At 43.6% G+C, this 26,639-nt stretch overlaps 2 protein-coding genes across 6 annotated transcripts in view; both read left to right on the top strand.

Annotated features, from left to right (window-relative positions):
* LOC124881286 overlaps positions 1-14,331 on the top strand; it is a 30,724-nt gene extending 16,393 nt beyond the window's left edge. For 2 of the 3 annotated variants that reach the window (XM_047386828.1, XM_047386827.1), the window contains exons 10-19: positions 2,128-2,354; positions 2,437-2,534; positions 2,628-2,776; positions 4,353-4,585; positions 4,672-4,748; positions 4,834-4,949; positions 5,913-6,142; positions 6,264-6,337; positions 9,800-11,010; positions 13,478-14,331. In XM_047386828.1, coding sequence (XP_047242784.1) covers positions 2,128-2,354; positions 2,437-2,534; positions 2,628-2,776; positions 4,353-4,585; positions 4,672-4,748; positions 4,834-4,949; positions 5,913-6,142; positions 6,264-6,337; positions 9,800-11,010; positions 13,478-13,521 — 2,459 coding nt within the window. In that variant the 3' untranslated portion in view covers positions 13,522-14,331. Of the gene's footprint in view, positions 1-2,127; positions 2,355-2,436; positions 2,535-2,627; positions 2,777-4,352; positions 4,586-4,671; positions 4,749-4,833; positions 4,950-5,912; positions 6,143-6,263; positions 6,338-8,593; positions 9,048-9,799; positions 11,011-13,477 lie in introns of those variants that run through there. The other variant, XM_047386829.1, reaches the window with a different exon arrangement.
* A 1,061-nt stretch (positions 14,332-15,392) lies between these two features.
* On the top strand, positions 15,393-26,284 carry LOC124881289 (zinc finger protein 250-like). Of its 3 annotated transcripts, XM_047386833.1 has the most exons (10): positions 15,393-15,697; positions 15,782-15,859; positions 19,271-19,409; positions 20,719-20,834; positions 20,981-21,216; positions 21,477-21,589; positions 21,668-21,798; positions 21,869-22,113; positions 23,342-23,454; positions 23,571-26,284. In XM_047386833.1, the coding sequence occupies exons 1-10, from the start codon at positions 15,451-15,453 to the stop codon at positions 24,853-24,855; spliced, it is 2,703 nt and encodes a 900-aa protein (XP_047242789.1). In that variant the 5' UTR covers positions 15,393-15,450; the 3' UTR covers positions 24,856-26,284. The 3 variants fall into 3 exon arrangements, with proteins under 3 accessions (XP_047242789.1, XP_047242788.1, XP_047242787.1); XM_047386832.1 differs by having other exon boundaries at positions 15,393-15,679; positions 21,477-21,798; XM_047386831.1 differs by having other exon boundaries at positions 21,477-21,798.
* The last annotated feature ends 355 nt before the right edge of the window (positions 26,285-26,639 follow it).

Here is a 26,639-nt window from a genome sequence, read left to right as displayed (position 1 = left end):
GAAAGTTTCTAACTCTGTTTGAATGACGCTTCAAAACAGAGCTGAACACATCAGAGGTGGTGGAGCCTGTTTATATTTCGGTTTTGCTGGTTAACACCTTTGGTGTATGTTTGCTATGTATATACACCTAAACTTCATAATTCATGAAAAGGCCTATCTACAAAGAAAAAGAAACTATTTTTCAGGGTTTTAAGTACATGGGTAGGAAATGGACTGGATTCACAAAGCAAATAGCTCTGATTACAAGCTGACACAAACACAACCATATGCTCCAGCAGATGGCAGCAGTTTGCACCTATTTTTGAACAAGGTTGCACAAACCCAGTCGGCACAGAAAAGAGTAGAAGATGGAGAGATTTCCTCAGAGAGACATCCAGGTTCTGACAAGAATGAGGCCTTCCTGTGAGATGTAAGAACAAAATCCAACGTACCAGAGACAAGACCTTTAGAACAGGAGGTAAATTTGTTTAATGCAGATTATGGTCAGTGGAATGATTTATCGCTTTAACTGGTTTACTGAAGAGGAAAACAATGGAGTGATTTTAAAATGCATCAGTTTGTGTGATTGTTACCTGCATTGACTGTTGTAACAGGTTGCACAGAAGTCTCAGCCAATGACAGTGCCCCCCCTCTTCAGATGCCAACGCAGCTACGACCACAAGGTCATAGGAGTGTGGCAGACAAATTCAGATACAATGCTCATAAATTGTCAGATATGAAATTCTGTCCCAGTTTACCCAGGATATTGTTGTTTATTGGGGTTTGTTCCCCTTTAAACCGCCGATGGGAAATGCTGCAGGGAAGACACTCTGTTGACACGGACTTAGTTGGTTTTATTTCAATCAGGCCCATATGAGACATTACTAATCGATGCATCAGATGTGTGGAGATAAAATCTGACTGTAGAAGGATTCCTGCTTTAATCTTTTCATAGGCCTTCAGACAGCACACACACACCTTCTCATACTTTGCATTCCTCAGCATGGCTCTAACCTGGAAATGTGCTTCTTGTCACAAGGCCTCACCATTTACTAAGTTCAGGACTAATTATTTATCCTCTTTGTAAAGAGACCAGGTTCATTTTTTTTACTATTTATTCTCCTGCATCTAAATTATTTCCTTTATTCACACGCTTGCTGCAAACGCCGCTTATCTTTGGGAACGTGATGCTTTTTTTTCTCTGTTTTGTTAACATAAACATAAATGAATATGTTCCTATTTCTGTCCTTTAATGCATGCAGAACACCTGTCTTAACTGTCTTAACTGACAGTTTTGCTTAAACAAATACAGAAGCTTGCATTAAGTGTGTGCAGTTTGCTCTGTGAATCAGCTCGTCTGCATTCAGTTCGTAGAGCAGTCCATAGCTCAGTAAGTCAGCGTTCCTGTTCGCTGCTGGGCTAATGTGTGCCTACTCCCCGGACAACAAATCAGCGTAGTGGACATCTTTGTTGGAAGATTTGTACATAAATTATCATTGCTTAGTTTAAAAAGATTCTTTTGATTTACCATTAAAATTCATTTTCATTTATTTAGTTTGGTGGATTTTGATAGAAGTGGTGTGAAGACTTTTTACATTTATCTTGGAAGTTCTTTTATGAACTGTTAACAACATTATCATCTTGTTTTTGAGTTGCATCTGGATGGTTGCTAAGCAGACTGAGCAGGAACTTGTGTGGAGGAGTTCTGGGATGAAGGCTGTTTGCACCACAGCTAATCTTCACGTCCTTGAGTGCCAGATGTGGACGTGTGAGCTGTATCAGTATCTGGATAGAACCGGTTTTAAACAATAGTCTGTGTGTGTGTATGTGTGTGAAAGAGTGTGTGGCCACACCCACAATGCTGTAACATCAGTGTTTTTTTTTTTTCCTTTCTAAAAGGCTGGTTCAGAGGGCAGCCCCTCTGAGAGAAGTCATTGTATAACAGTGGTCTGTCTCTGCCTGGCAGCCAAAGATAACTTTGCATACCTTCTCTGAGTTTTTCACTGAGTCTTAACTCTGACATGTTGCTGTGCAGTTTGGTTCTATTTCTTCTCTACTTTTATTTTGTTTTCATGCTCTGTGTCTTTTTGCTGTTTGTTTGAATTTCTTTGTTTCAATTCATGGTGTGTGTGTGTGTGTGTGTTTCAGTGTTAAAGAAGTATAAGCTTCATAAACTCCAGTGTCCTCGTGGAATGAAAGAGGCTGATTTCCTAAGACTGCTGAAGTCCACACTCCCTAAGCTGGCTGCACAAACATACTTTGAGACCTTTAAAAGTGACCAACAAAGGAAGCTGCTGCCTCTGAACGTAAAGTCCTTCACTCCTGAAATGCTCAGTGCAGCAGCTGGGAATTCTGCCCTCTACATCCGGCTGAAGGTACAGCAGGAAAAGAGATGTTCTTGTCTATCAACTCTGATCTGATTTCACAAAACAAATAAAGAAATTGTTTTTCTTTCAGCATCCAATGAATCTCAAAAACAGAACTCAAGTGACTCTGCAAAAAACTCAGGGTGATGCACATCCATCCTCCCCACATCCAGCTACACCCAAACCAGAGTAAAACACCACTTTTTGGTTTCCTGATGGTCTGATTAATTCATTCCGCCGTTTTATCTTCTAATCATCAGACCTCCTTTGTCTGTGTTCCAGAAACGAAAGCCCCAGCCGTAATCGGGTCGATGACAAAGACCCCCACATAAATCTCAGCATCTGCTTCCTGGAGGACTCCCATGTTGATGTGCTCGCCCCACCGGGTGAACCTGCAGCCCCCAGCTCTTCGAATGGCAACCCAAACCTCTGTAAATCAGCCTTTTTTCCTTTTCTGTTAACGCTGAGTTCAGAACCGTCCTCACAGGGACACAGAGCACAAAGTTTCATCTTTAATGTCACTTTGAAAAACACACATGAAACCACAGTTAACCAGACAGGTTGCAACATCCTGATGCAAACAAGACGAACCCAAAAATATCATGAAGCAAAACACGACATTACCATCTTATAGTTCAGTTAACGCTAAGCTCCAGAATAATCTAAGACCGTTGACAAATCCAGAAATTTGATTCTGGAAAAGTTTAGAATTTTGAAATGGAAAATTTGCAGGAATCCAGGTTCTGGAACCCAGGTTCTGGAACCCATCGAGTGGCTGACACTTGAAAACTGATTGAAATCGTTTGAATGAACAGAAATAAAACGTTTGGGAGAAACAGGGCTTGCCTTATAGTCCTACCGTGTCTTATTTTAATAACCGTACTGATAATTTTGTGCTAATTATTATTCCAAGAGTTTAAAAAAAATTGAGCCAATTTGTTCAGTCAGTCATTTTCTACCACTTATTCCATAGTGGGTCACAGGGGAGCTGGTCCCTATCTCCAGCAGTCTATGGGCGAGAGGCGGGGTTCCCCCTGGACAGGTCGCCAGTCCATCGCAGGGCAACACACAAACAACCACACACACTCATTCATACACCTAAGGGCAATTTATAGTGACCAATTAACCTAACAGGCATGTCTTTGGACTGTGGGAGGAAGCCAGAGTACCTGGTGAGAACCCACACATGCACGGGGAGAACATGCAAACTCCATGCAGAAAGACCCCCGGCCGGGAATTGAACCCAGGACCTTCTTGCTGCAAGGCAACAGTGCTACCAACTGCACCACCGTGCAGCCCCCAATTTGTTCAAAAAATGACTTTGTCTCTGATCATTTTTAGAAAGATTAAAAAAAAATGTCCGTCTTGGTGTCAAAAGAAGTTGAGGAAAGACTTTGTTGTGGAATAATTAGTGATTAATAAAGGAAGAGTTCGACGAGCCTCACTCAGCCATGTTTATTATAAATCTGACTATGGAGAACAGTTTTACAGTGTCAGAGTGTTCAGGAGCTCTGCCAAAACCGTTCTGACTGGATAACGTTAGAGACCTCTATTATGACAGCTTCAGGGGGATTCCCATGACAACAGGGTCACTGAGGAGGGAACGATAAAAGTAAAAAACATTTTGTTTTATTAAGAATAGATCCTAAAGGCAGCATGCAGAGTGAGAACTGGGCAGGACCAAGGATGGAGCCTTGGGGAATCCCATATGCAGAAAGTGCTACTAAAGATTTTTCATTAAACTGAACTGAGACTTTTTATTCGTGGTTATAATAAAATAGCTTTGTGATTTACAGTATAGCCAAGTTAATAGTTCAAAGTAGGTTATTTATACGGACCCCACAGTGGTATTAATTAAATCTAGAATGCATTTTAATAACTCACCATTTTCTCAAAAATGTACCATAGAGACTGGAACCTGAATCCTTGGCTCACTGCTTCTTCCAGTTACGATAAAACCTGACCTGAGCTGCTGAGACACTGAGTCTTGCTTTTGTTGTTTCTCAGTTTTTAACAAGTATCCAATCCATGAGCTGAAGTGTCCTCGAGGCCTGCAGGAGACGGACTTCCTGGACCTGCTGAAGTCCACTTTTCCTCAGCTGGCTGATGGTCAGCCTCTCACGGTTTTAGCTCTTCAAGGCAGGAAAATGATACCGCTGAAAGTAGACAGCGTCATCCCAGAGGAGATCAGTAGGGCCAGCAACTCTGTTAGGAGTCCGGTTATCTGCATTCAGCTGACAGTAAGGCGATATCTGTCCACATTTCTTTACCTCACAACATCGGTAAGAAATTAAACCAGATTTTATTGTCTTTGGTGAAACTCTAGAAGAAGCCTCTTCAGAAAGAAGGTTCTGATCCTGCAGATCTTCCCACCACTACACATCCAAGCACTCCGGACACCAGGTGAGTCAAAAACAGACAGGTGTGAGTTAACAGCTGAATTTCTAACTTTCTCCTCTAACCTCCCCATGTTTTCTCATTCTAACAGCATTCAGTCACCCAGCAGGACCTCTGGCGGACCTCCAAACTGTGAACTAGACAACCTGCTAGATCTTAGGTTCTGCATCTTGGATGACCTGAGTATAGATGTTCTCTCCCCTCTGGGTAAACGCAAAGATTTGAATGTTGTGCTTAGATCTCAGTAAATGTTCAGGAACGGGGTCTGGTTTAAATCAGAACATATTTATTATGACCAGTTTATCTACAGAGTGTTCTCGACATGTTCAACATAAAGGTTGGATTTGTACCAACAACTGAGAAGCAATGAGCCAAAGCCGCCTCAGAGGACAGCTGTGACTCAAAGCATCTGAGAAGTAGTGTTTGGTAGATTTAGGATTCTAACAGAACCAGTATTAGATGACACCAGCGTTATTGGTCGGATCCAGGTCAGTGAGGAGTCTGCATACAGACAGCAGGATCAGCTGGTCCACCAGTGCAGTCAGCTTAACCCACTCAGAACAGCAGAGATGATGTTGGACCTCTGGAGAACTCCTCTTCTACTCTGCCATCAGTCGGTCCTGTCTTCGTCCATCACTGTGGGGTTCGGCTCATGCATAAAACAGGACAGGTCCAAACTGCTACGACCAATCAGGTCAGAGAGAATCATCAGGGCTGACCTTCTCTTCACCCAGGACCTGGATGAAGGTCTAGGGTCAGGATATGGACAGCTAGTGTTTCTGCAGAACCCCCACACCCTGGACATAAACTGTTTAGGCTTTTACCTTCAGGTGGCGCTACAGAGCACTAATGAGAAAAACCAGCCAGGCTGTCCTCTGACTTAACCGTCAGCTGACCCAGTTTTCTGACAAAGACCAAAGAAATCAGTAACTAGTTTTTAATGATGCCTGTAGATGGTAGGAGGGGAGTCTCGCTTTCATCCATGACCCAGCCTCAAATACGCAGCTGAACACATATTTCCTACCATGACCTGCACATGTTTGTCTGAAATAAGATCTCCACCTGGACCCAGAAACAACCTGCACATTACAACCAGGTTCTTTGTTGTCGAGGCAGTTTGACTCTAGGTATTCCTCCAAGGTTACATCTGACGGTCTGGATTTCTCTCAGCGTTGCAGAAATACCCCATCGTTGAGTTTCAGTGTCCCGGTAACCTGCAGAAAGCTGAGTTTCTCAACTTGTTGAGGTCCACCTTCCCTCAGCTGGCTGGAGAAGAGTTCGAATTCCTCACCGGTCACGGCAAAAACATGAGGCCTATTAATCTGGAGAATCTGACATCAGATGAGTTCAGCAGAACCCTACGATTAGCCGGGAGTTCTGTCCTCTACATCCGACTGAAGGTCAGAGTCCCGTTCTCCTTCCTTTCAAGATACATATTTCTTCTTTTTCTGCAGCGAACACCAATGTTTTTGTGTTCAGCTGGGGATTGATTGGCTAAATTAAGGTCTTAAACTCTTTCAGGAACTACGTAAAGTCCAGGCCAGTGTGAAACGGACGCGCCCTGATGTTTCTGATCGAAGCGCAGTTTACCCAAGGTAAGTCCTGCATATTGATCCAGGCTGTGGGCCGATTTCTGGGGGTATTTAAAAAATGAAGTGAGGCATGAAGATGCCGCAGTAAAGCTCAGTTTGTGGAGATGCAGGAAGTTGTTCCTGTGGCGGAGGCAGAAGTCGAGGCTTCGCCCGTCAGCAGGCCGGTGTTCGTCACCATTCATTGCGACTAAACTGCAGTGCGTCTCTGTTTGCGATCGTATGTAAATATGATGCCAGCTCGAAGCGTTTAAGCCGTCAGATCCAGATTCACCCGCCGTTATTATCCGTTTCACTTCGGAGATCCAAAAATAGCAGCTAACCCACAGCTGGTGCTTATTCATCCATCTTCATCCTGGAGCTGTAGGTGAGCGCTCTCTTTATCTATTTATTAACTTCATCAGTTTATTGGGAAAGTATTTCATACGATACTTGATAATTGTTGGTGAAATTCTAATATTCACCTTTACTTCAGTCTTAACCCAGATTAAAAACCCAGTGGAGAACCGGGACTGTAGCAGAAGTTTTAGCCATCACACTCTGACCTCTCGCCAGGCGAGCCGGACCAAACGATCGAGCGGGTTAGGGTCAGGATGCTGTGGATGGGGCTGACTGAGCACAAGTAATGGATACAACCTTCTACCTGCAGCTCCACCCAATAAATTCGCTGCTGGCACCAACCATTACAGATTTAAAGGAGCGATGGTCGTACGTTTTAACTCAGGCAGGCCTTTGTACTAATTGCGAGCTTCTCACTGACATCAGCGTGCTCCGAACACTTGAGGTTTCTTTGGAAGAGTGTAGGAGGACCATCGTTTAGTTTTTAACCAACAAACCCAGGTCCACAAACCTGGAACTGTCCTGGTCATCCGACGTCTGATGGCTCACGTCTCTGAGAACCAGGAGGGATTCATCGTCTTTGCAGCTGTAAGTAACTCTTTAGGTTTATTTCCTGATTTGCTCTGACTCACTTGACTTGCTTTTTAATGAATTTCTCTGCTGATGCTGTCAGCTGATGTAGAAAAGACGTGCCTGAAACACCTCACCTACCATGATGCATCTTGGTAGGTGTAAACAGTCCCAGCCTCTTGGTCTCTTAGCACGCTGTCAGGTGGTTCTCCCAGATTTCACAGGGAGGTTTCAGGTGACACACCTGAAGGTTGTCTACAACGCTGGATGATTAGTCTTCAGGGAGACATGATCTGTTCAACCTACCTTTCTGTCTAGGCTTGCTGTTGGCTTTTCTACGTACTAAATGTTTAATTTCCACTATGAACCCAGATTTACTCAGAGGTCAGAAGAAGCTCACACATCCTTGATCATTTTACTAGTTTATATCCACGACCTCAAGCTTTAAATTCACATTAATTCAACACAAAAATCCCCAACTATGTAAGACAAACCTCTATTTTTCCAGAACCAGAACCTTAAATATATTAAAGTCTAACAAAATGGCAGTACCAAAATACACGTGAATTGTCCAATTTTAGAAGACGTTCATGGACCGTCCGGCTCTGGAGGTCAACAGACCCACTTAGCGCTACCAGCTCTGGATAAGGTTTGGTAGGTGTTGCATTGTGGGTAACTGTTATAATGTTGGCAGAGTGAGATTCTGACAGTATAATAATCCTGATTGAAGATACAGTGTGCACCTAGTTTAATCACGTAACCTGAAAAGCAACAGTTCTACCTATTGCAGCTAGTCAACCTATCAGCTGGTTAATTAGTTGGGTTATCTGCTCTGGCAGCAGCCAGCTGTGTTAAACGGTTAGTTTCCACACCATAACTGTCTGTGTGCTTTGCTGTAAGAAATATTTCCACCCAGCTGCTTTTGTCTGTCTTGTTGGTATATGTGTAGTGTTAGTGCCTGCTTTCAGCCATCTAACCGGCAGTGAGCAGCGACATGGGGTTGGGGGGAAGCTCTGTGTTACTTTATGCTTCAAACAGCTGGATAAATCTGTGAGAGTTTTAGCAGTTTTAGACCCAGAACCTTTTAACACAGTTTAGACGTCTGTGCTGCACAGACAGTGGCAGAATATGATGTCATCTCAGACCACGTTGTGCAGATTGTGGCCTACGTACCGCCTGACCTCATCTAAGGTCATGCACCCATGAAGCATCTCCTGTCCTGCTTCACTTTCTGTTTGAAAGCTCTCATGGAAGCTGCCTTGAACTCATTCCCATTGTGCTCCAGTATGTCTTCCTTACATTACACTGGTCTTTTCCTTTAGCTGAATCTAAGCAAAGACGTTTGTTTTGCAGGAGATTTGTTGGGATGCATCCCCAAACAGGCACCAAAGCTAGACGAGGTCCGCACCCGTCTAGACTTACACCAGTCAGCCTCCTTGTTCTCACGCTGCTGAAGAACTTCATGGGATTTAAGTCAACGCCTCTTCCTGCGTTTCCCAGCCAGCTTTCCTCTGCACAGACCAGCGAAGGATGTTAACTGGCCTTCGGATAGGGAGCGGGAACCAGTTCAACGTTTTATCGACCGGTTTCACTGTTTGTCTGTTTGTTTTGAACCTTTATCGTCTGTTTTTTTTCCTGAAATAATATGAAATCCTAAATGCACTGAAATGCACGTACTTTCCACAAGTATTTCCTGTTTGAAAGCAACCAACTGGAAAAATGCATTTAGAGAATTATTGACGTTTTAAACTGAAGTTTGTTTATTCCAGATGTTTTAATGCTGAATAAAGACGGGCTTTTCCTGCTGCTTTAATTTGTTTTCATTCAAAGCTATTCTTTTCTAATGCTTTTACAGTTGCAGTACTACTACTGTAGTTCTGTTGGGTTGGACGTGACGGTCATAAAGGAAAAAAAACCTCATAGACCATACAGACTTTTTAGCCGTTGGGGATTTTGACCAATCGGGAATAATCTGATCCATTGAAGGAGGCACGAGACAATTAAACCCTTCACTGTTTACCAGTTGTCAGTATCGTTTACATACACAGTCTGTTGTGTTTCCATCGACTCTGACGGCGGCAGTCAAGGCTTGAAGCCCCACCGCGGCTTTCAGCCGTTGTGGTTCTTTATATTTATGTAATCGCTCTTGAGTTTTTGAGCTTTGGTGTGCGGTAAAATCCATGACTTGTCATTTCTTGCTCTACGTCGGCGAACATTTTCTAACGTCACTAACGTACGACTGACCATGTGCAATCTGGGACAAAATGACGTTTTAAGCTAGGTACACTGATGCTACTCCACAAACTGGTGACCAGTCTGTCTCCTAATCAAGAATGAAGAGATTAAATGTCAGCTCAGGATTCTCAGAAACCTGGTGGATTGTTTTCTCCAGTGGGACGTGGAACCCCTATTAATTAAAGCATCATCTCCATAAATGTTCTCTATTTTCTCTACAACCCCAGAGTACCTATTAGATATTAAATAGTATGGAGTTTTGGTTTTGAATCTCTTCATGTAAAGCATTTTTTTTAACCTCAGTAACTCATTTTTCTCCTACAGCAAACGTGTAAAAAAACGAAGAAAAAGAGCAAAAGTCCAGTCCAGCAAATCTCACAGAGATGAAGAAAGTGAGAATGACGAAACAGAAGACAGTGAGGATGACAACGAGCAGAAAAATTCAAAGTCCGCCAAACTCTTTGGTCTGGAGTCTCTGATGCCTAAGTACAAGGCAAGAAGTGAGCTTTTGAATTTGACGGATGAAAGTTCAGATGCAACGGCGAACATCCAAATAGATGATGAGACGGATGACAGTGAAGATGAAAATTACTACAAAAATCCACAGCTTTCCAGGCTTTCATTTCTGCAGTCACACGTTCCTGGTTATAGTCCAGAGCAAAACACTGAGACTGAACCTGTGAAGAAGATGAAAGAGGAACAATCCAGTACAAAGATTGGCGGCCAGGCAGAGGATGAGGAAACGGAGGACAGCGAGGATTACAACGAACATGAAAACCTAGAGTCTTCCCGGCTGTTGTCTTTTCCCACCAAGAGATCCGGCGATAACACAAAGCAAAACACAATCAAAGAACATGTGGAGAAGAAAGAAGTCAAACATGCAGCTGTAACGCATGGCTTTAAGATTGAACAGGTGAAAATAGTTGATTGTGAGGATCGAGATGATGATAAAAAGGCAGAGTCCACCAGACTCTCATCCCTGCAGCCTCAAATATCTGGTCAGGTTCCAAAGCAAAGCAGCAGCACAGAAGATGTGATCGTGGTGGAGCAGAACGAAGACATCGATGCACCAAACATTACGGCAAACATCAAGATAGAGGAGGTGGAATTCATTCATAGTGAAGATGACACAGGAGAGTCCTGCAGGACCTCGTCTCCGCAGCCTCAGACGTCTAGTGAAGATTCAGAGCAACACAACATCACAGACGCCTTCAATGTGTTGGAGAAGAAAGATCTCAACCATTCAGATGCAAACCTAAACAGCAAGTTGGGAATATCTACTACCACTAATAAGAACATGCTGACCTGTAAAGTATGCAAAGTTTTGCACTCGTCAAAGAGAATACTGGCCAGACATGCGTGGAGGCATGTAGATGACCAGAGCAGGCTTTGCGGAGTGTGTGGGAGGCAGTTTAACTCGGCTAGTGCAATAAGGTATCACCTTGAGACTTACCAGAAAACCCACAAATGCAAGATCTGTGACAAAACGCTCCTCTCCCTCCAAGGCTTCAAGGGACACATGAATCGACACAAAGGTACGTATGTAAAATGAAGTATTCACAGAAAGGTCACGACTAAATGAGTGTAGTCATGTGAGGGATAAACCGCAAACATCTGATCTACTCCACAAATCACTTTCTTCTGGTTCTACGCTGGGAGTTCACCTGTTGGCCCATATAGGTGAGAAACTGCAGGAAGCGTTAGCCCGACCTGTGGTTCTTCGCTCAGGTAGCACAAATGTTCTACTGCAACATCTGTGGCAGTAGACGTTCCAACAACAAAGTATTATTCACCCGCGTACCCAACCAGAAGCTCTACGCCCGCAACAATTGCAGAAGCAATAAAAATATTCATGAACTTCTCAAACAATCAGATATCGTGAAAAAGTTGACATTTTATGTCACTAATTTTTGAAAAGTGAAACTCTGATCATGTAGATTTATTCCACACACAGTGAAATATTTCAAGCCTTTATTGTTATTTTGATGATTCTGGCTTACAGATAATAAAAACACTACATTCTGTGTCTCAGAAAATTAGAATATTACATAAGATTAATAAAAAATTCAACAGAAACGTCAGGCTTCTGAAAACTTTATTTCTATGCACTCAGTACTTGGTTGGGGCTCCTTTTGCATGAATTACTGCATCAGTCAGATAAAATGAGAACTTTATTGATCCCGCAGGAAACTGTTGACAGTGTTTCAATACAAAGGAAAATGCACAATGTAAAACATAATAATATAAAAGTAACAGAGCATAAATAGTAAAATAAATGACAGATAAAGTGCAGCGTGGCATGGTTCTGCTGAGGTGTTCAGGACGCTCAGGTGGCTTTGATAGGTCATCGTTGTTGGTTCTGATGCTTTTCATTTAATTAGCGGAGTAGGGTGTGACACCGTGAACTTTTCTAATTTTCTGAGACACTAAATTCTGGGTTTACATGATCTGTAAATCATGATCACCAAAATTACAAAAGGCTTGAAATATTTCCGTTTATATTTAATGAATCTATGTTAGAGTTTCACTCTCTGAAATAAAAGAAATTCTAATTTTATTTAGATGTACCTTTACAAGTCCTTTCCAGAGCTTCACATGAAGTCCCACAGGGGTCATCACAGGTGACCCGTGTCCGACTCGGCCTTTAGTCACTGCAGCTGTTTATAGTAGAGAGGAAGGATTCAATTTACACTTTGTCCTGTTTGGGTCCCGTCCAACATGAAGAAGGGTTGCCTGTAAATCGATCAGCTCGTTTTGGTTCCAGTCTAACCGTGAGCCAACGTTCCCAATGTTCCCAACGTCTTCCTTGGTTGGCTGTTAGATGGTGGCAATAAACTGCTAACATATTTCACATCATAGTTGTAATAAACACAAAGAACCCTAAAGGGTGGGATCATTTTGTCACTTGAGCTGTCAGCCGGAGGTGGTGATTCGTTTTAGTTGTAGTTAAGCCCAGAAGTATTCATACCCCAGGCAGATTTCGATTTTTTAATATTTAGACTCAAACAAGAAGCTTGTTTCTGAGAGGAAATGATACTCGCACTTCTAAAAGATAATAAAAAATCTATATCTAAATTATCAATGGACAAATCTTTATTGGTATTACAGCTCCTAGCTGGGAGGATGGAAGGGCTCCTTGCCATCACCCTAATCTTCAGCTAACCTGAACCCTTTCCTTCATAGATCCTGTTTTAAACACAGTCCACACGTTTTCAGAGGGGTTCAGGTGGGAATGTGGGATCCTCCATTTTATAAGCTTGAGATCAACCTGCTTTCTTCCTTCATAAAACCAGTGGTTTAAATCACTTTCCTGTTTGAACGCCCAGTTGGCTCCAAGTTTCAACCATCTAACGGTTGCTTTGAAGGTGAAGTTGAAGATTTCGTCAGTAGCCGATGTCGTCGTGGACGGTGATCCTAACTAACTTCCTACACACTGACGGTGCCAGTTTGATCCCATTAACACGTTCTTACTGGTTTTGGAATGAATAAAGCAGGATGACATCAAGCCTCTGGAATGGACCTGACCTTGACCCTGGTGAAAGCTGATGGATGAGGCTGGGTCTGTGTCAGGAAATGAACAGTGGTCAAACATCCAGCTAGAATTATACCAGATGTTTGCTGATGTTCAACATAAGGAGAGTGGTCCAGGTGAGCAACATCTAACTAATCACTGCTGGACATGCTTGAATGGAGATCTTCTGTTTGAATTGGAGAAAATCCTCCAACAGTTCAAACTTCTTCTTCAAGTTTTGTTTTTAAACTCAGTCGCTGTAGTTCGCGGTGCAATTATTAAATCATTAAAAGCCTCAAATAAAAATGACATTTATGGGAATCATCGGTGTTTGTAAACATTTCATTAGAGCTCTATGATGGTTATTCTGAGACCAGCAAACACTGGGCAGATGTTGCTTCTTCTGACGTTTTTCCTCCACATTTAAACATGTTGTGGTCAGAATGTGTAACATTAAGGTTGTAGAAAAAACTGTCGGCTGTTGTTTCCAGGCAACGAGGGCCAGCATCAGCATCCAGAGCCTGCGCAGGAGTAACCAGAAGATGAAGACCTGGAGGCAGGACCTCAACCTGAGCCTGAACCAGAACAGCGCAGCGGCTGAAGTCTGGGTTGGAAGGGTGAGAGGTGGGACCTTCCAGTCCGTTTAACCACCCCCACACTGCGATACGTCAACGTTTCATCACTCTTTATGTTCCTTCAGCCACGTTTTATTGTTGATGCTACAGAAAAGCAACTTCTCAGGCTGAATTGGGTTTCTAGAGTTCTGGTTCAGTCCATGGTCCGAGCAGTCCTTCAGTTTAATTTCCACGCTAGATGAGCTGATTAGCCGGCTGACGTTCTAAACATGAGAACGTCTTTTCTTCTGGGCGGTTTGGGTCCTCGTATTCCTGTTGGATGTGATTTATATTTCTGTTTTATATTCGAAGGTCTCTGTTTGTCTGTAATGGGGGTTCTGCTCTTCTCTGACGTGTCAAACCGTGTCCAACATTAAAGATTTTACTTTAAAAGCTCTACTTATGTTTATGTCTGCCTTTCTGAGTCGTTCCGAGATGTTTTTCTCCTCCTGGGAGTTCCTGATAGTTAAGACGTTTTTTTTAACAAAAAGCGTAGAAACTGTTTTATTTGAATGTTCCTGGGCTTGGATTTAGTCCATTATATTCAGTTTTTAAAGAATGTTTTTAGGTTTAATGCTGATACATTTCTAGAAACCAGGACTGTTTTAAGTACCACGCTGCTGTTTGAAAGCTGATGTCAAATGTTTGTTCTGGATGTTGGTATTGAAACATTCTCCAGTTGTTCTAATGTTAATATTTTAAATAAATTCTCAAGTTTTTTATAAATCTAATTCTGCTATTCTGTGTGTTTTTTTATTTATCTGGTTTGATGGTTTATGGGACCACAGCATTGACCACATTTATAATTATTGTATATTTCATGGTAGAAAGGCAGCTCTGAAAACGCCTGGGATCAAAATCTGTCAAAAAAAAATGAATTATTTACCTTCCCAGGAATTTCTACATCTAATTAAAGGAGATACCTTTATTTTTAACAAATTAGGATTTATTGAGTATTGGGAAAAATTTACCCCACCATCAAATGTTATGTTAAAGAGAACTAATAATTAATTAAATCAACAAATAATTGTATTAATCCCTCTACAAGATATATACTATGGATTGAATGAAATAAATAGAGAAACAAATCTATTGCTAATTCTTTACTGCCACGGGAAAGTTATCTGGAAGAAAAAAAACTTCAAACCTTCAAGCTTTTCTGGTCTCTGCAGTTTAAATAAAGGGTTTCATAGACAACGTGAATGAAGCAAACATAAAAATGTTTTACTACTGATTTGCTGATCAGGCTTGGTTCTGACTCAACTGAGCAAGGCCTCTTGTGGGTTCTGTGGTTCTATTTGAGTCTCAGGACTTTGCTGCCTTTGGAGAGGTCAGTCATCACGAGGGCCTGATCCGCCAGTCAGCGGCCGACCTCGGAAAATGTGGGGAAACATCGCGTTAAGCAGCCAATAAAAAAATAAAGGTTCTATTACTTTCTCTCCGTCATTCTTCACCTGAGAACTGAAGGTAGAACTGCTCTCATTCAAGGTTCCAGATATGTTCTCATTCTGCTGATTGGATAGAATGAAGCATTTAACACAATTCAAAATTATGACAAATTGAGAATTAGATTATCTTTAAAACGTGTTTTAAAGCCATGATCACCAGATATTAGCTGAAATAATACTTGAGAATATTAATATATGAGTTTCCCTTCATTTAGTAGATTTATGGAAATACTTAATTTGAATTTCAGATGCACCTGTAGAGGTAATGTGTTTTCCCCGACGCTAGGTGGCGGTAATGCGCCTTTCTGTTAGTTTTCACCCGCAGCTTCTTCCTCACACCCCGGATGTAGATCAGTCACACAACCGTGCAGAAGTTTTAGATCCAAACAGAGAAAATACAGCATGTTTTTCTGCAGCAGCAGCGGTTCCGATCCACTCAGCATGTCTAAAAGCGACATACTGAGAGGAATCATCACCGAGAAGCTGAGCACAGCCGCCCGGGAGATCTTAGCGGTGGTGGAGAGGACCGTAACCGACTACGAGAAGGAGGCGTCGGGCTTCAGGCAGCAGATCGACCGCCAGAGGAGGCAGCTGGAGCTCCTGCAGCCTCAGGTCAAACTGCACAGAGGAGGTCAGTGGTGGACTGAAGGTAGTCAGAGCAGCTCGGTTTTTACAGATTTAACGTCGAGATGAAGCTGAGATGTTGATCAGATGTTTGTTTGTGACTGAAAAGCCAAAGCGCGGGTCCCTGGTCTGCAGAGCCATGAGGAGGAGGTGGTTGGTGAAGATCAGGCGGAGCAGCAGCTCACAGGTAGGACTAATTTACAGCAGCTTTCTGACGCATTTACTCTTCTTGATGTTTCTGCTGAGATCTCTGAAGCTTCCACCACATGGACTTAGATGTTCTGGACCACATGGACTTAGATGTTCTGGACCACATGGACTTAGATGTTCTGGACCACATGGACTTAGATGTTCTGGACCACATGGACTTAGATGTTCTGGACCACATGGACTTAGATGTTCTGGACCACATGGACTTAGATGTTCTGGACCACATGGACTTAGATGTTCTGGACCACATGGACTTAGATGTTCTGGACCACATGGACTTAGATGTTCTGGACCACATGGACTTAGATGTTCTGGACCACATGGACTTAGATGTTCTGGACCACATGGACTTAGATGTTCTGGACCACACCACACTTGGCAGAGCAACAGACACAAAAGAGAGCAAAACAGTTTCTCTGGGCTTTCAGTTAGTGGCTGAAGAACCTCAGATGGACTCAAACATCCATCCTTTTCCAGCCAGCTTCATGTCTTTAAAGATCTGGAAAGATCTGATTATTGTCACAGTAAAACTCTAAAGTTTTAACACGGAAAAACTAAGAAATGATGTAAGATGTTGGTCATCTGCTGATGTATTTATATTCAATTCAATTCAGTTTATTTATATAGCGCCAATTTACAACACGTCGTCTCAAGGTTCTTCACAACAGTCAAGTTCATACATTCCAATTAATCGTAATCATTGAACAGTTCAGTCAGATTCAGTTATTTATTCAAATTGGATAAAAAGTTTTTCTATCTAAGGAAACCCAGCAGATTGCATCCAGTCAGTGACTTGCAGCATTCACTCCTCCTGGATGAGCATGTAGAGACAGTGGACAGTCACTGGCGTTGACTTTGCAGCAATCCCTCATACTGAGCATGCATGTAGCGACAGTGAAGAGGAAAAACTCCCTTTTAACAGGAAGAAACCTCCAGCAGAACCAGAACCAGGCTCAGTGTGAGCGGCCATCTGCCACGACCGACTGGGGGTTTGAGAGAACAGAGCAGAGACACAAAGAGAACAAAGAAGCACTGATCCAGGAGTCCTTTCTATGGGAAGGAAAAGTAAATGTTAATGGATGTAGCTCCTTTAGTCGTTTCATCTAGAAAGAAAGAACAGATAAACTCTGATCCAGTTTTCAAGGTTAGAGTCTGAAAGAGAGCACATAGAGTTAGTCACAGTAGAAGCTCAGTCAGTAGCCATGTCTAGGAGAGAGAAAGGGTTGAACACTAAAGACAGGGCTATGTGGATCATCGGTAGAAGGTGAGCATTAAGTTGTTGCCAGCAGAAGCTCGGACGATGCCCCTCTCCAGAAAGGTGTCACAGGTAGACACAGAGTCAGGCCAGGTGTAGCTTCTAGGAAGAGAATAGAGAGAACAAAGTTAAAAGCTGAAATAACAGCAAATAATGCAAAATTGGAGAGTAGTGTGAGAATGTAGTGAAGAGGGTGAAAGTGGTCATTATGTCCTCCAGCAGCCTAAGCCTATAGCAGCATAACTACACAGATAGTTTCAGTTCAGATTATTTAGTTAAACGGCGCTTATTTACAACAATGTCGTCTCAAGGAACCCCACAAAGGGTCCCACTGATGGCCATTGTTATACTAAAAACCACAATGACTGGGATACCTCCCTCTGTCAGACTGATTATAACCATTGGAAAAGAGAAGGGGTCATACAGGTAGCAGAAATGGAGGGTGTGTTTGGACCTCAACCATAACTGAGCCGGTTTAGGCTAAACCTGACTCCCCCTTACTCCAACCAACAGGGAGGGATGAAGGCTCCCTCCCTGATAAACTAAGCCACTCTAACTATAAGCTTTATCAAAAAGGAAAGTTTTAAGCCTAGCCTTAAAAGTAGACAGGGTGTCTGCCTCACGGACTAAAACTGGGAGCTGGTTCCACAGGAGAGGAGCCTGATAACTAAAGGATCTGCCTCCCATTCTACTTCTAGAGACTCTAGGAACCACCAGTAAACCTGCAGTCTGAGAACAAAGGGCTCTGTTAGGAACATATGGACCAATCAGATCTCTGATGTATGATGGAGCTAGATCATTAAGGGCTTTATATGTGAGGAGGAGAATTTAAAATTATATTCTGGATTTAACAGGGAGTCAATGAAGGGAAGCTAAAATAGGAGAAATATGATCTCTCTTTTTAATTTTCATCAGAACTCTTGCTGCAGCATTTTGAATCAGCTGAAGGCTTTTATCTGCATTTTCTGGACATCCTGATAGTAAAGAATTACAATAGTCCAGCCTTAAAGTAACAAATGCATGGACTAGTTTTTCAGTGTCACTCCTAGATAGAATATTTCTAATTTTGGCAATGAAAGAAGGAAATCCTAGAAACCTGTTTAATATGGGATTTAAATGACATGTCCTAGTCAAAGATTACACCAAGGTTTTTTACTTTATTATCAGAGGTCAATTTAATGCCATCCAGGTTAAGTGATTGACTAAGCAGTTTCTTTTTTAAAGACTCCGGTCCAAAGACGACAACTTCTGTCTTGTCTGAATTTAGAAGCAGAAAATTTAAAGTCATCCAAGTTTTTATATCTTCAAGACATGCTTGTAGTCTATCTAACTGGTTGGGCTCATCAGGATTCATGGGTAAGTAAAGCTGAGTATCATCAGTGTAACTGTGAAAATGTATCCTATGCTGCCTAATAATTTGACCTATTGGAAGCATATATATAGTAAAGAGAATTGGCCCAAGTACTGAACCCTGTGGTACTCCACAATTAACCCTGGAGTTTAAAGATGATTTATCATTTACATGAACAAACTGGAATCTGTCAGACAAATAAGATTTAAACCAGCCTAGCGCTGTTCCCCTGATCCCTACAGCATATTCCAGCCTTTCTAAGAGAATATTATGATCGACTGGATCAAATGCAGCACTGAGATCTAACAGAACCAGAACAGACACAAGTCCATTATCTGAGGCCATAAGAATATCATTAGTGACTTTCAGCAGAGCTGTTTCAGTGCTATGATGAGCTCTGAAACCTGACTGAAACTCTTCAAACAGGTCATTGCTGTGTAAATGCTCACACATTTGATTAGCAACTATTTTCTCAAGAATTTTAGATAAGAATGGAAAATTGGATATAGGTCTGTAATTTATTAAGTCATCTCGATCAAGCGAAGGTTTCTTCAGTAAAGGTTTAATTACAGCTAACTTAAAAGCCTGCAGAGGTTTTTTCCATCATATTATTTCAAACCTTTGAATTAACTAAGAGTATCGTTTATTATGACCTCCATCTGGCTTTTTTTCCTCGTCGTTTTTCCAGCTTTTCATGCGTTCATTTTGTGAGGATGTGAACCAGCTGGTAGCGTTTTATTGCATGCCACCGCTCAGGTCAGCTAAACTGCCTTTTTGTCCAGGTGTGGAGGATTCTGGGAGTCTGGACTTTCCTTGGTACGACGATAATGACGAAGAGCTTCCACCCGTGGTTCAGCTGACACCACGATCCAGACGGAAACGGGAGGATCTGAAGGACCCAGACTATGAAATACCTCCAAGGTTGCACATCTATTATTCAATATTCTACAGTTGAGCCCAAAATGATGTGGAGTTAAAATGATTTAAGTTCTACCAGTAAATTTGTTACACACACATATACTTAGAGAGACGTGTTTTAGGACTGGGGGAGGAAGCCGGAGTACCCAGAGAGAACCCACACATGCACAGGGAGAACATGGAAACTTCAGGCAGGGATTCAAACCCAGAACCTTTTTGCCTGAAGGCAGCAGTGCCAGCAACTGCTCCACTGTGCTGCCTCTATTTTTGACCTTCTCAACAATCAATCGAGACGTCTTTGTTTGCATCAGAACAATCGAACCTTTCTTTTTATTCATGTCTCCTCTGGTAATTTAACGATTTATCCTTGGTGATGAGCTCTGATTTCAGAAGGCCTCTTTACCATCACCCTAATCTTTAGCTCCATCAACAAATCTGTCTTAAGATTCAAGTCAGAGCTTGAATGAAAGTCTCGGCTGGAGAAAGGTTTATAAACTGATTGAATTGTTACAGTTAGAATATTATTCCTTCGTTGTTTTAATACCTCCCTTATTCACAGATTAGAGAGAAAATCAGCTAGATTACAGCTGCCCCCTCAGACCTTCTGCAGTTCCCCTCCTCCAGTACTCCTCAGCCTCCTCATTCAACCAACTTCCTTCTGCTGCTGATATTTCAGATCTGATCTTGAAATCCAAAGCATCTTCCTGCTTACCGGACCCTTTGCCTGCTTCTCAGGTGAAAACCTGCCTGCCGTCTCTGTTGCCTCTGATCACTGCCATCATTCACTCGTCCCTCACCGCTGTTCCATCATCTCTCATATCAGCTGCAGTGACACCTATACTCAACAAGCCTGGTTTCAGTAACCTTCATCCCATCTCCAACCTCCCGTTCATCTCCAAATAAAGAAAACTCAGCCCGTTCTGGAGCGTTCGCTGGGAGGTAAAGCTTTAGTTTCTCCCGGTTTATCTTCATACCAGTGAGGAGCTCCAGCCTCAGGGAGAACAGGTCAGGATTTTAAACACATGAGAAGCTGAAACTCAAATGTGACCTTCAGCTGAGGTAGGAGGCCATGTCTTCCTACAGAGCTTAGAAAACCTTCTTAGAGACAGATTATGAGTTGGACCGCTGGCATTTTAAAGGAGCTGGAGGGTTCTTCAGTGAAGATCTAGCTAGGAGAAGTTGTTCTAACTGCAGCTGGACACACATGAGAAATATGGAGACCTGTTGATCTCACCGCAGCTCCAGTGATGAGACACACCTGCTGTCCACGGAGACGTGAGATGTTTCTGTTTCAGCGTTTGTTTTCATCTAGGGTCCAGCCAGAGAAGAGGAGACCCAGCAAACCTCTGATCAGCGACGGCCAGAACCACCTGGACTTCAGGGTCCGGATCCTGGACGACCCTCAGACTGAAGTCCTCTCTAACATCGGTTAGAGATTCTGTCTGTCTTTAAAAACACTTATTTAGATACTTTGTTCCTAATCGAGGAGCCATATGAATAAACTTTAGATGAAAAAAATAAAATCATGTCTAATTAGTCAGTTTCTCAGAGTAAAGATTCGTTTTATGTTCCAGTGTTTCAGAAAAGTCCCATTCAAGACCTCAGTTGTCCTCGGGTTCTAGGGGAGTCGGACTTCCTGGACCTGCTGAGGTCCACCTTCCCTCAACTTGCTGCAGGAGCACCTTTTGACCTTTTCATGACGGATAACAGCAGGAGGCTGCATCCTCTGATGGTCAACACTCTGACTCCAGAGGAGATCTACACCTGCATCAGGTCCAGTGGAAACTCAGCGCTCTACATCCGCATGAAGGTTTGCTGCTTTACCTCCGTTATAGATTCTACAGTACCGACAGGTTTCTGTTGGGTCATCTGGGTTTGGGCCGATGTAAACTCTGTCCCTCAGTCTGGCTACCTCTGTGTTTGACCTGTAGCTTTATTCCTGTTGTGTAAATCGAACCACAGTCAGGATGTGGCTCCATGTTGCCTCTTCCTCTGGAAATCTTCAGTTTTTTGTGTGTTTTTTAAGTGTCGTTGCTGTTTTTGTTGAAAGTCCTCTGGGAACATTTGCAGAAAGCAGCCAATCCTCAGAGCAGCAGCAGAGATCTCCCGCCTCAGCCAGGAGATGAGCAGCCTGCCTTCAGCGCCGCCACGCCCTCAGCTGATCAGACCGAGGAGAACACGAGGTCATCAGGATCACATCTGCTTCCTTACATTACCACGATGTTCCAGGATCTGCACAAACCTTCTCTGTTGTCCTTCAGGTTGTTGTCTCCCATCGATCAGCCTCAGAAGAGGCGGCGCGGTAGACCTCGGCTCGGTGAAGAACCAACTCACCACTTCCTCAGAATCTGCGTGCTGAAGGGCCGCCAGGCAGACGCTCCGTCAGAAGCTGGTGAGCATAAAACTGCTTCATGATTGTGAAGCTTGGTAAAGTTCTGCTTCTGACATCTGCTCTGCTTCAGAGCTTCAGACGTCATCAGTGAAGGAGCTGAGATGTCCTCGAGGTCTACAGGAAGCTGCCTTTTTGGACCTTCTGAGGATCACCTTCCCTCAGCTGGTTGGAGATGACAAAAAAATTAACATCTTCAAGTCTGACCGCAGCAGGAAACTTCAGCGGCTCAAAGTGAGCCCCATGACGCCAGAGGAGATCTACAGGAGCATGAAGTCCACCGGGATCAAAAAGTCTCTCCTCTACATTAAGCTGAAGGTAATAATGTCTCACAACGAGGGCGGGGGTCAGTCTTCGTCCTTCAAGGCACATCCTGGTGTGGTGTTCACTAATCATGGTAGGATGGAGCAGATGAGGTCCACAGGTGGCTCCACCTGTCTGAAAGATCAAGGTCTCAAATCTGGTCTGTCTACGTTCTGACCCTCAGCTGAGGTCATGAAAATGTGGTTGAAGCCCAAACGGACCCAGATACAAGCAGGGGAGATGAGTTTCCTCTGAGGCGTTGCCGGACCCAACCTCAGAGAGAGGCTTGGAAGCTCCTTCACTCTTGGAGATCATCTGCATGAAAGGGGCCAGCTGATGCTTTTCATGCGTCTGATCAGGATGGCTTCCGGGCTGCTTCCTGTGGAGGGGTTTTCCTGGCGCTGCCCACTGGGAGGAGACCCCAAGCCAGAGCCAGAAGTTGCCATAGAAACGTCTGGCTCTGGCCATTCTGGAAACCTCCAGAATGAGCTGAAGGGGTGATCCTGTGGGGAAGCATGAAGGGGTTTCCGCTCTGGTGCTGCTACCCTCACAACCCAAAGACAATGGGTCAGGGAAGTTAAGACAAATATCCCAGCTGTTACGGTTCAACTGCAGAACCGTTTCTGCGGGCCGGTTTTGGCTGCATATTAGACAAATCTATAATCACGGTGCTGTTATCAGAAATTGCCATGATGAGTTTCTTACTGTTAAGAGTCTCCACCGCTCTGTGGGACCTTCAGCGTCTCAGTCACTAAAATATTCATCAGGTGGGAGCTTTAAAACCCAGTTTACCGCACAGGTACATCACTGACATGCAACACACTTAATATAAGATCCTACCAATTATACTGTCCCACTCTGATGCACACACTGCTGTTGGTTCCAGTCAGATCTACAGTACTGTCAGGCTGCAGCTTGAGCCGGACCTTTGTGGACCTATTCCTTTGCTGGTCCGGGTTGCGTTATCTATTCACCCCTGCAGAGAAGCTCAGGAGAGACACCGACACCGATCCTTTGGTTAGTCTTTGTCTGGTTGAGTCACAAGGAGTGTTGACAGATTTCAAAGAGCTAGAAGCAAAGTTTCTGTCCAACCTTTGGACCCAACTGCTGCCGTGTCCTTGCCTGCAGGCTAAGGAGTAGAGACACAAACACCATGAGGAAATAGACGAAGAATTACGGTCTACAAGGAGATTTTGAGCTGATATTGTTTGCAAGGTAGTTTCTGAAAGTCATTTTTCTGCAGACAGGAGAAGACGAGGACACTGATAGCGAGGAGCAGGACCTTCAGCTGGTAAAAGACGAACCGCAGCCTACAGACTGTGTGGCTATGGGAGATGAAACTGCTCCGCTTCAAAGGTAACCTCTTATCAACAGAACCGGCCCATTATTGTTATCTCCCAGACCTGGTCCTAGTAAAACACATCTGAGACAACTGTCATCCTCTGTGTTCCTCACTTGTTTCTTCTCTCCAGCCCTGAGGATCTAGACCAGAGCAAAGAGTCCATGCATTCAGACGAGGAGGCAGCTGAGAGCGACACGAGTTTCAGAGATGGAAACGAGGATTTGGAAAAAGACGACGAGTGGAAACCAAATCCTGAAGAGACTGAGGATGACGATCCGGAGAATCCTGAAGGTCCACATCCAAAAAGAGCCTTAAAGGGACGTCCCAGGCGAGTTGTGGAGAAGGGGCAGGAGAGCAAGGCCCCCTGTCAGGTGTGTGGGGTGCGCTACAGGACACTGTCGGGTTTTGCCAAACACGCCTGGAGTCATGCGGATGACCCAAAGAGCGTTTGCGGGGTGTGTGGAGAGACTTTTAATTCCTCAGAAGACCTTAAAGGACATCTTCCAGTGCACCATAAAACCTATGATTGTTCATACTGTGGGAAGGCCTTCTTCACCACCGCTGGCCTCAAAAACCACATCTCTCTGCACACGGGAGAACGGGAATTTAAATGTAACATTTGCAGCAAAAGCTTCACTTACAAATCGGCCCTGGATATCCACCGCTGGGTCCATGTGGAAGATCGTCCACACAAGTGTGATATGTGTCCAAAATCGTTTGGCCTGAAAGGGCAGCTTGTGGCTCACAAGAAATGTCACACCAGCAGGGACCGATACCTCTGCAACATCTGCGGAAGGTCCGTCTTCGACCTGAGGTCTCTGACTCGCCACAAACTGACACACTCGTCCGAGCGCCGCTTCGGCTGCAAAGTCTGCGGGAAGCGCTTTAAACTGGAGGGTACGCTGAAGGCGCACGAGAAGGTCCATACCGTCAGGGACCGAATGTACCTGTGTCACATCTGCTGCAAGACCTTCCTGTCCAACAACACCCTGATGGCTCACATGAAGACCCACAGCGGCGAGCGGCCGTTTGTCTGCAGCGTCTGCACCAGAAGCTTCCTCAACAAATGGGACCTGAAGAAACACATGCGGGTTCACACCGGGGAGGCGCCGTACGGTTGCTTCAAGTGCGGGCGCCACTTCAAACTCAAGAGCACCCTGAACGTCCACATCAGGAGCCATCTTGGCATCAAACGGTTCAGCTGTGGGGTTTGCGGCAAAGCTTGTTCTCGACAGGAGCACCTGACTGTCCACATGAGGACCCACAATGGAGAGAGACCCTACAAGTGCTCCCTGTGTGACAAAGACTTCACCCAGAGCCACTGCCTGAAAACACACATGAAGAGCTGCCATCCTGAGGACGTCCGTTTCCCTGAACCATCTACTTCCGAGGTTCAGCCGCCGGGAACCGAGTGAAGACTTCAAGTTTTTTATATTTGCTCTTTTACTTTAAACTTAGAGTTTTTTGTGCCAATACTGTGTAATGCAAATCTAGGTTTCAAGAAAACAAGCATGTAGCAGCCGATTGGTCCATTTGTTTATTGATTTTCTAATCTTGTAGCTATTTTTTATTTTTTTGCTTTGCAAAGAGGATGGTGTCCATCTCCAGCGTCCATAGGTTAAAGGTCGTAGTGTAACCTGGACTGGCTAACGGGCCCAAATCTGTGCAGTGTCATCAGAGAATGAAGGATCCAGTTTAAATATCAGCCATGATGTTCTTCTTTTGGGTTTATTTTACCATTACTTTATTTGTGTCGTTTCGACACAAGAAACGTAGAAAACATTCCAGCTGTTTGTCATTTCACATCAACCTTAATGAGGTTCTACTGACAGCGAGATGGCCTCAGGGCTAATGAGGGCACACCAAAGACATGCACTCTAAACTAGTGGCCCCACCCTGGTCCGTAGGACCCGTTGTCCTCCATGTTTCAGACCAGAACACCTGATTCAATGATTGCATCCAGTGCTGGTGTGCAGCACCAGGAACGTACCTGAAGCAGGGTTGGCCAGATTCAGTCCTGAAGAGCTGCTATCCTGCAGCTTTTAGATTCATCCCTGCTCCACCACACCTGAATCAGGCGTCTGAACGTCCTCTTCAGGAGTCATTCAGCTCTGCAGAGGCCTGGAAGTGAGACGTTGATTTGATTCATGTGTGTTGGAGGAAGAATGCATCTGAATGTTGCAGGATGGAAGCTCTGGAGGACCGGAGTTGGGCCCCGCTGACCCAAAGCATGCAGGACCTCTGCTCTAAAGGGGAGCAGGACTGTTTCTACGTATCCGTCTGCCCAGATGTTGGACAGTTTTATGTTTTAGATTTTCAGTGATGCTCTGTAACCTTAGTCTGTTTTTTTTTTTGGTTTTTTTTTGCTTTAAACTTGTTTGAAATCGGAGGTCAGAGGTCAGAAATCAGTTGGTGCATCTCTGTAATCAAAGCCCTACTAAAATAGCCTCTGTTGGAAGCTGATGTATACTGAAGCTCTGCTGATTTATATTTTCTAAGAATAATAATAATAAAAAATCATGGTTTTGGACCATGTGTGAAAGCAGGAAAAACCCAGAACTGGACCAGAACCCTAAAAACTCTGACATCATGTAACCCCGATCACACATTAATTACAATAAGATGTTGATAAATGAACGTCGTAGACGAAGGTCAGTCTTGAGGTTTCATGTTTTATTTCTATTATCCAAACTTCTCCAGCTTCACGAGTCGTGTAAACTGTGACGGTCTCAGTTCTAGTTTCATGTCTGCAGACTGAAAACCGGATCTTTATCCAGCTGTTGATGTTAAGTTCTGTCTTAATTTTGTATTAACCTTTTTAAATAAAAATCGCAATCAAACTAATTTAGAATTTTATGTTCATGCGTAAGTCGATGAATCCTTACCGTAGAGCAAGAGGTGTTCCGATGTTCTGGTTCTTCCAGACAAACAGCCTGTTCTTCATCATGTTCAGAACCATACCCAGGAGTACTTGTGTCAATATTAAAATTAATCATTCCTTCATTTTCTATGGAAAACATCACATGCAGATGTGTTTTTTACTCTTACATGTCATCTTAGAGCTGGTAGCACTTAAGCAAAGATCAGGTGTTTCCAGCCAAAAGATGACATGTAAGAGTAAATAGTTGCAGCAAATTCTACTTTGTTCCTTATTTCAAGATGATAGAAGGTGTGCAGGGTGTCATCTGGGCCGCTATAC

The sequence above is a fragment of the Girardinichthys multiradiatus genome, chromosome 14 (assembly GCF_021462225.1).
Source record: "Girardinichthys multiradiatus isolate DD_20200921_A chromosome 14, DD_fGirMul_XY1, whole genome shotgun sequence".
NCBI classification, from domain to species: Eukaryota; Metazoa; Chordata; class Actinopteri; order Cyprinodontiformes; family Goodeidae; genus Girardinichthys; species Girardinichthys multiradiatus.
The sequence above is the reverse complement of the archived record's forward strand: the minus strand, read 5'-3'. Positions and strand labels throughout refer to the sequence as shown.

Coding starts and splice junctions, on each gene's coding strand:
- LOC124881289 (XM_047386831.1), top strand. CDS start 15,451: ATGTTTTTCTGCAGCAGCAGCGGTTCCGATCCACTCAGCATGTCTAAA. Junction 22,114..23,341: donor TCCTCTACATTAAGCTGAAG/GTAATAATGTCT, acceptor ATTTTTCTGCAG/ACAGGAGAAGACGAGGACAC. Junction 23,455..23,570: donor GAAACTGCTCCGCTTCAAAG/GTAACCTCTTAT, acceptor TCTTCTCTCCAG/CCCTGAGGATCTAGACCAGA.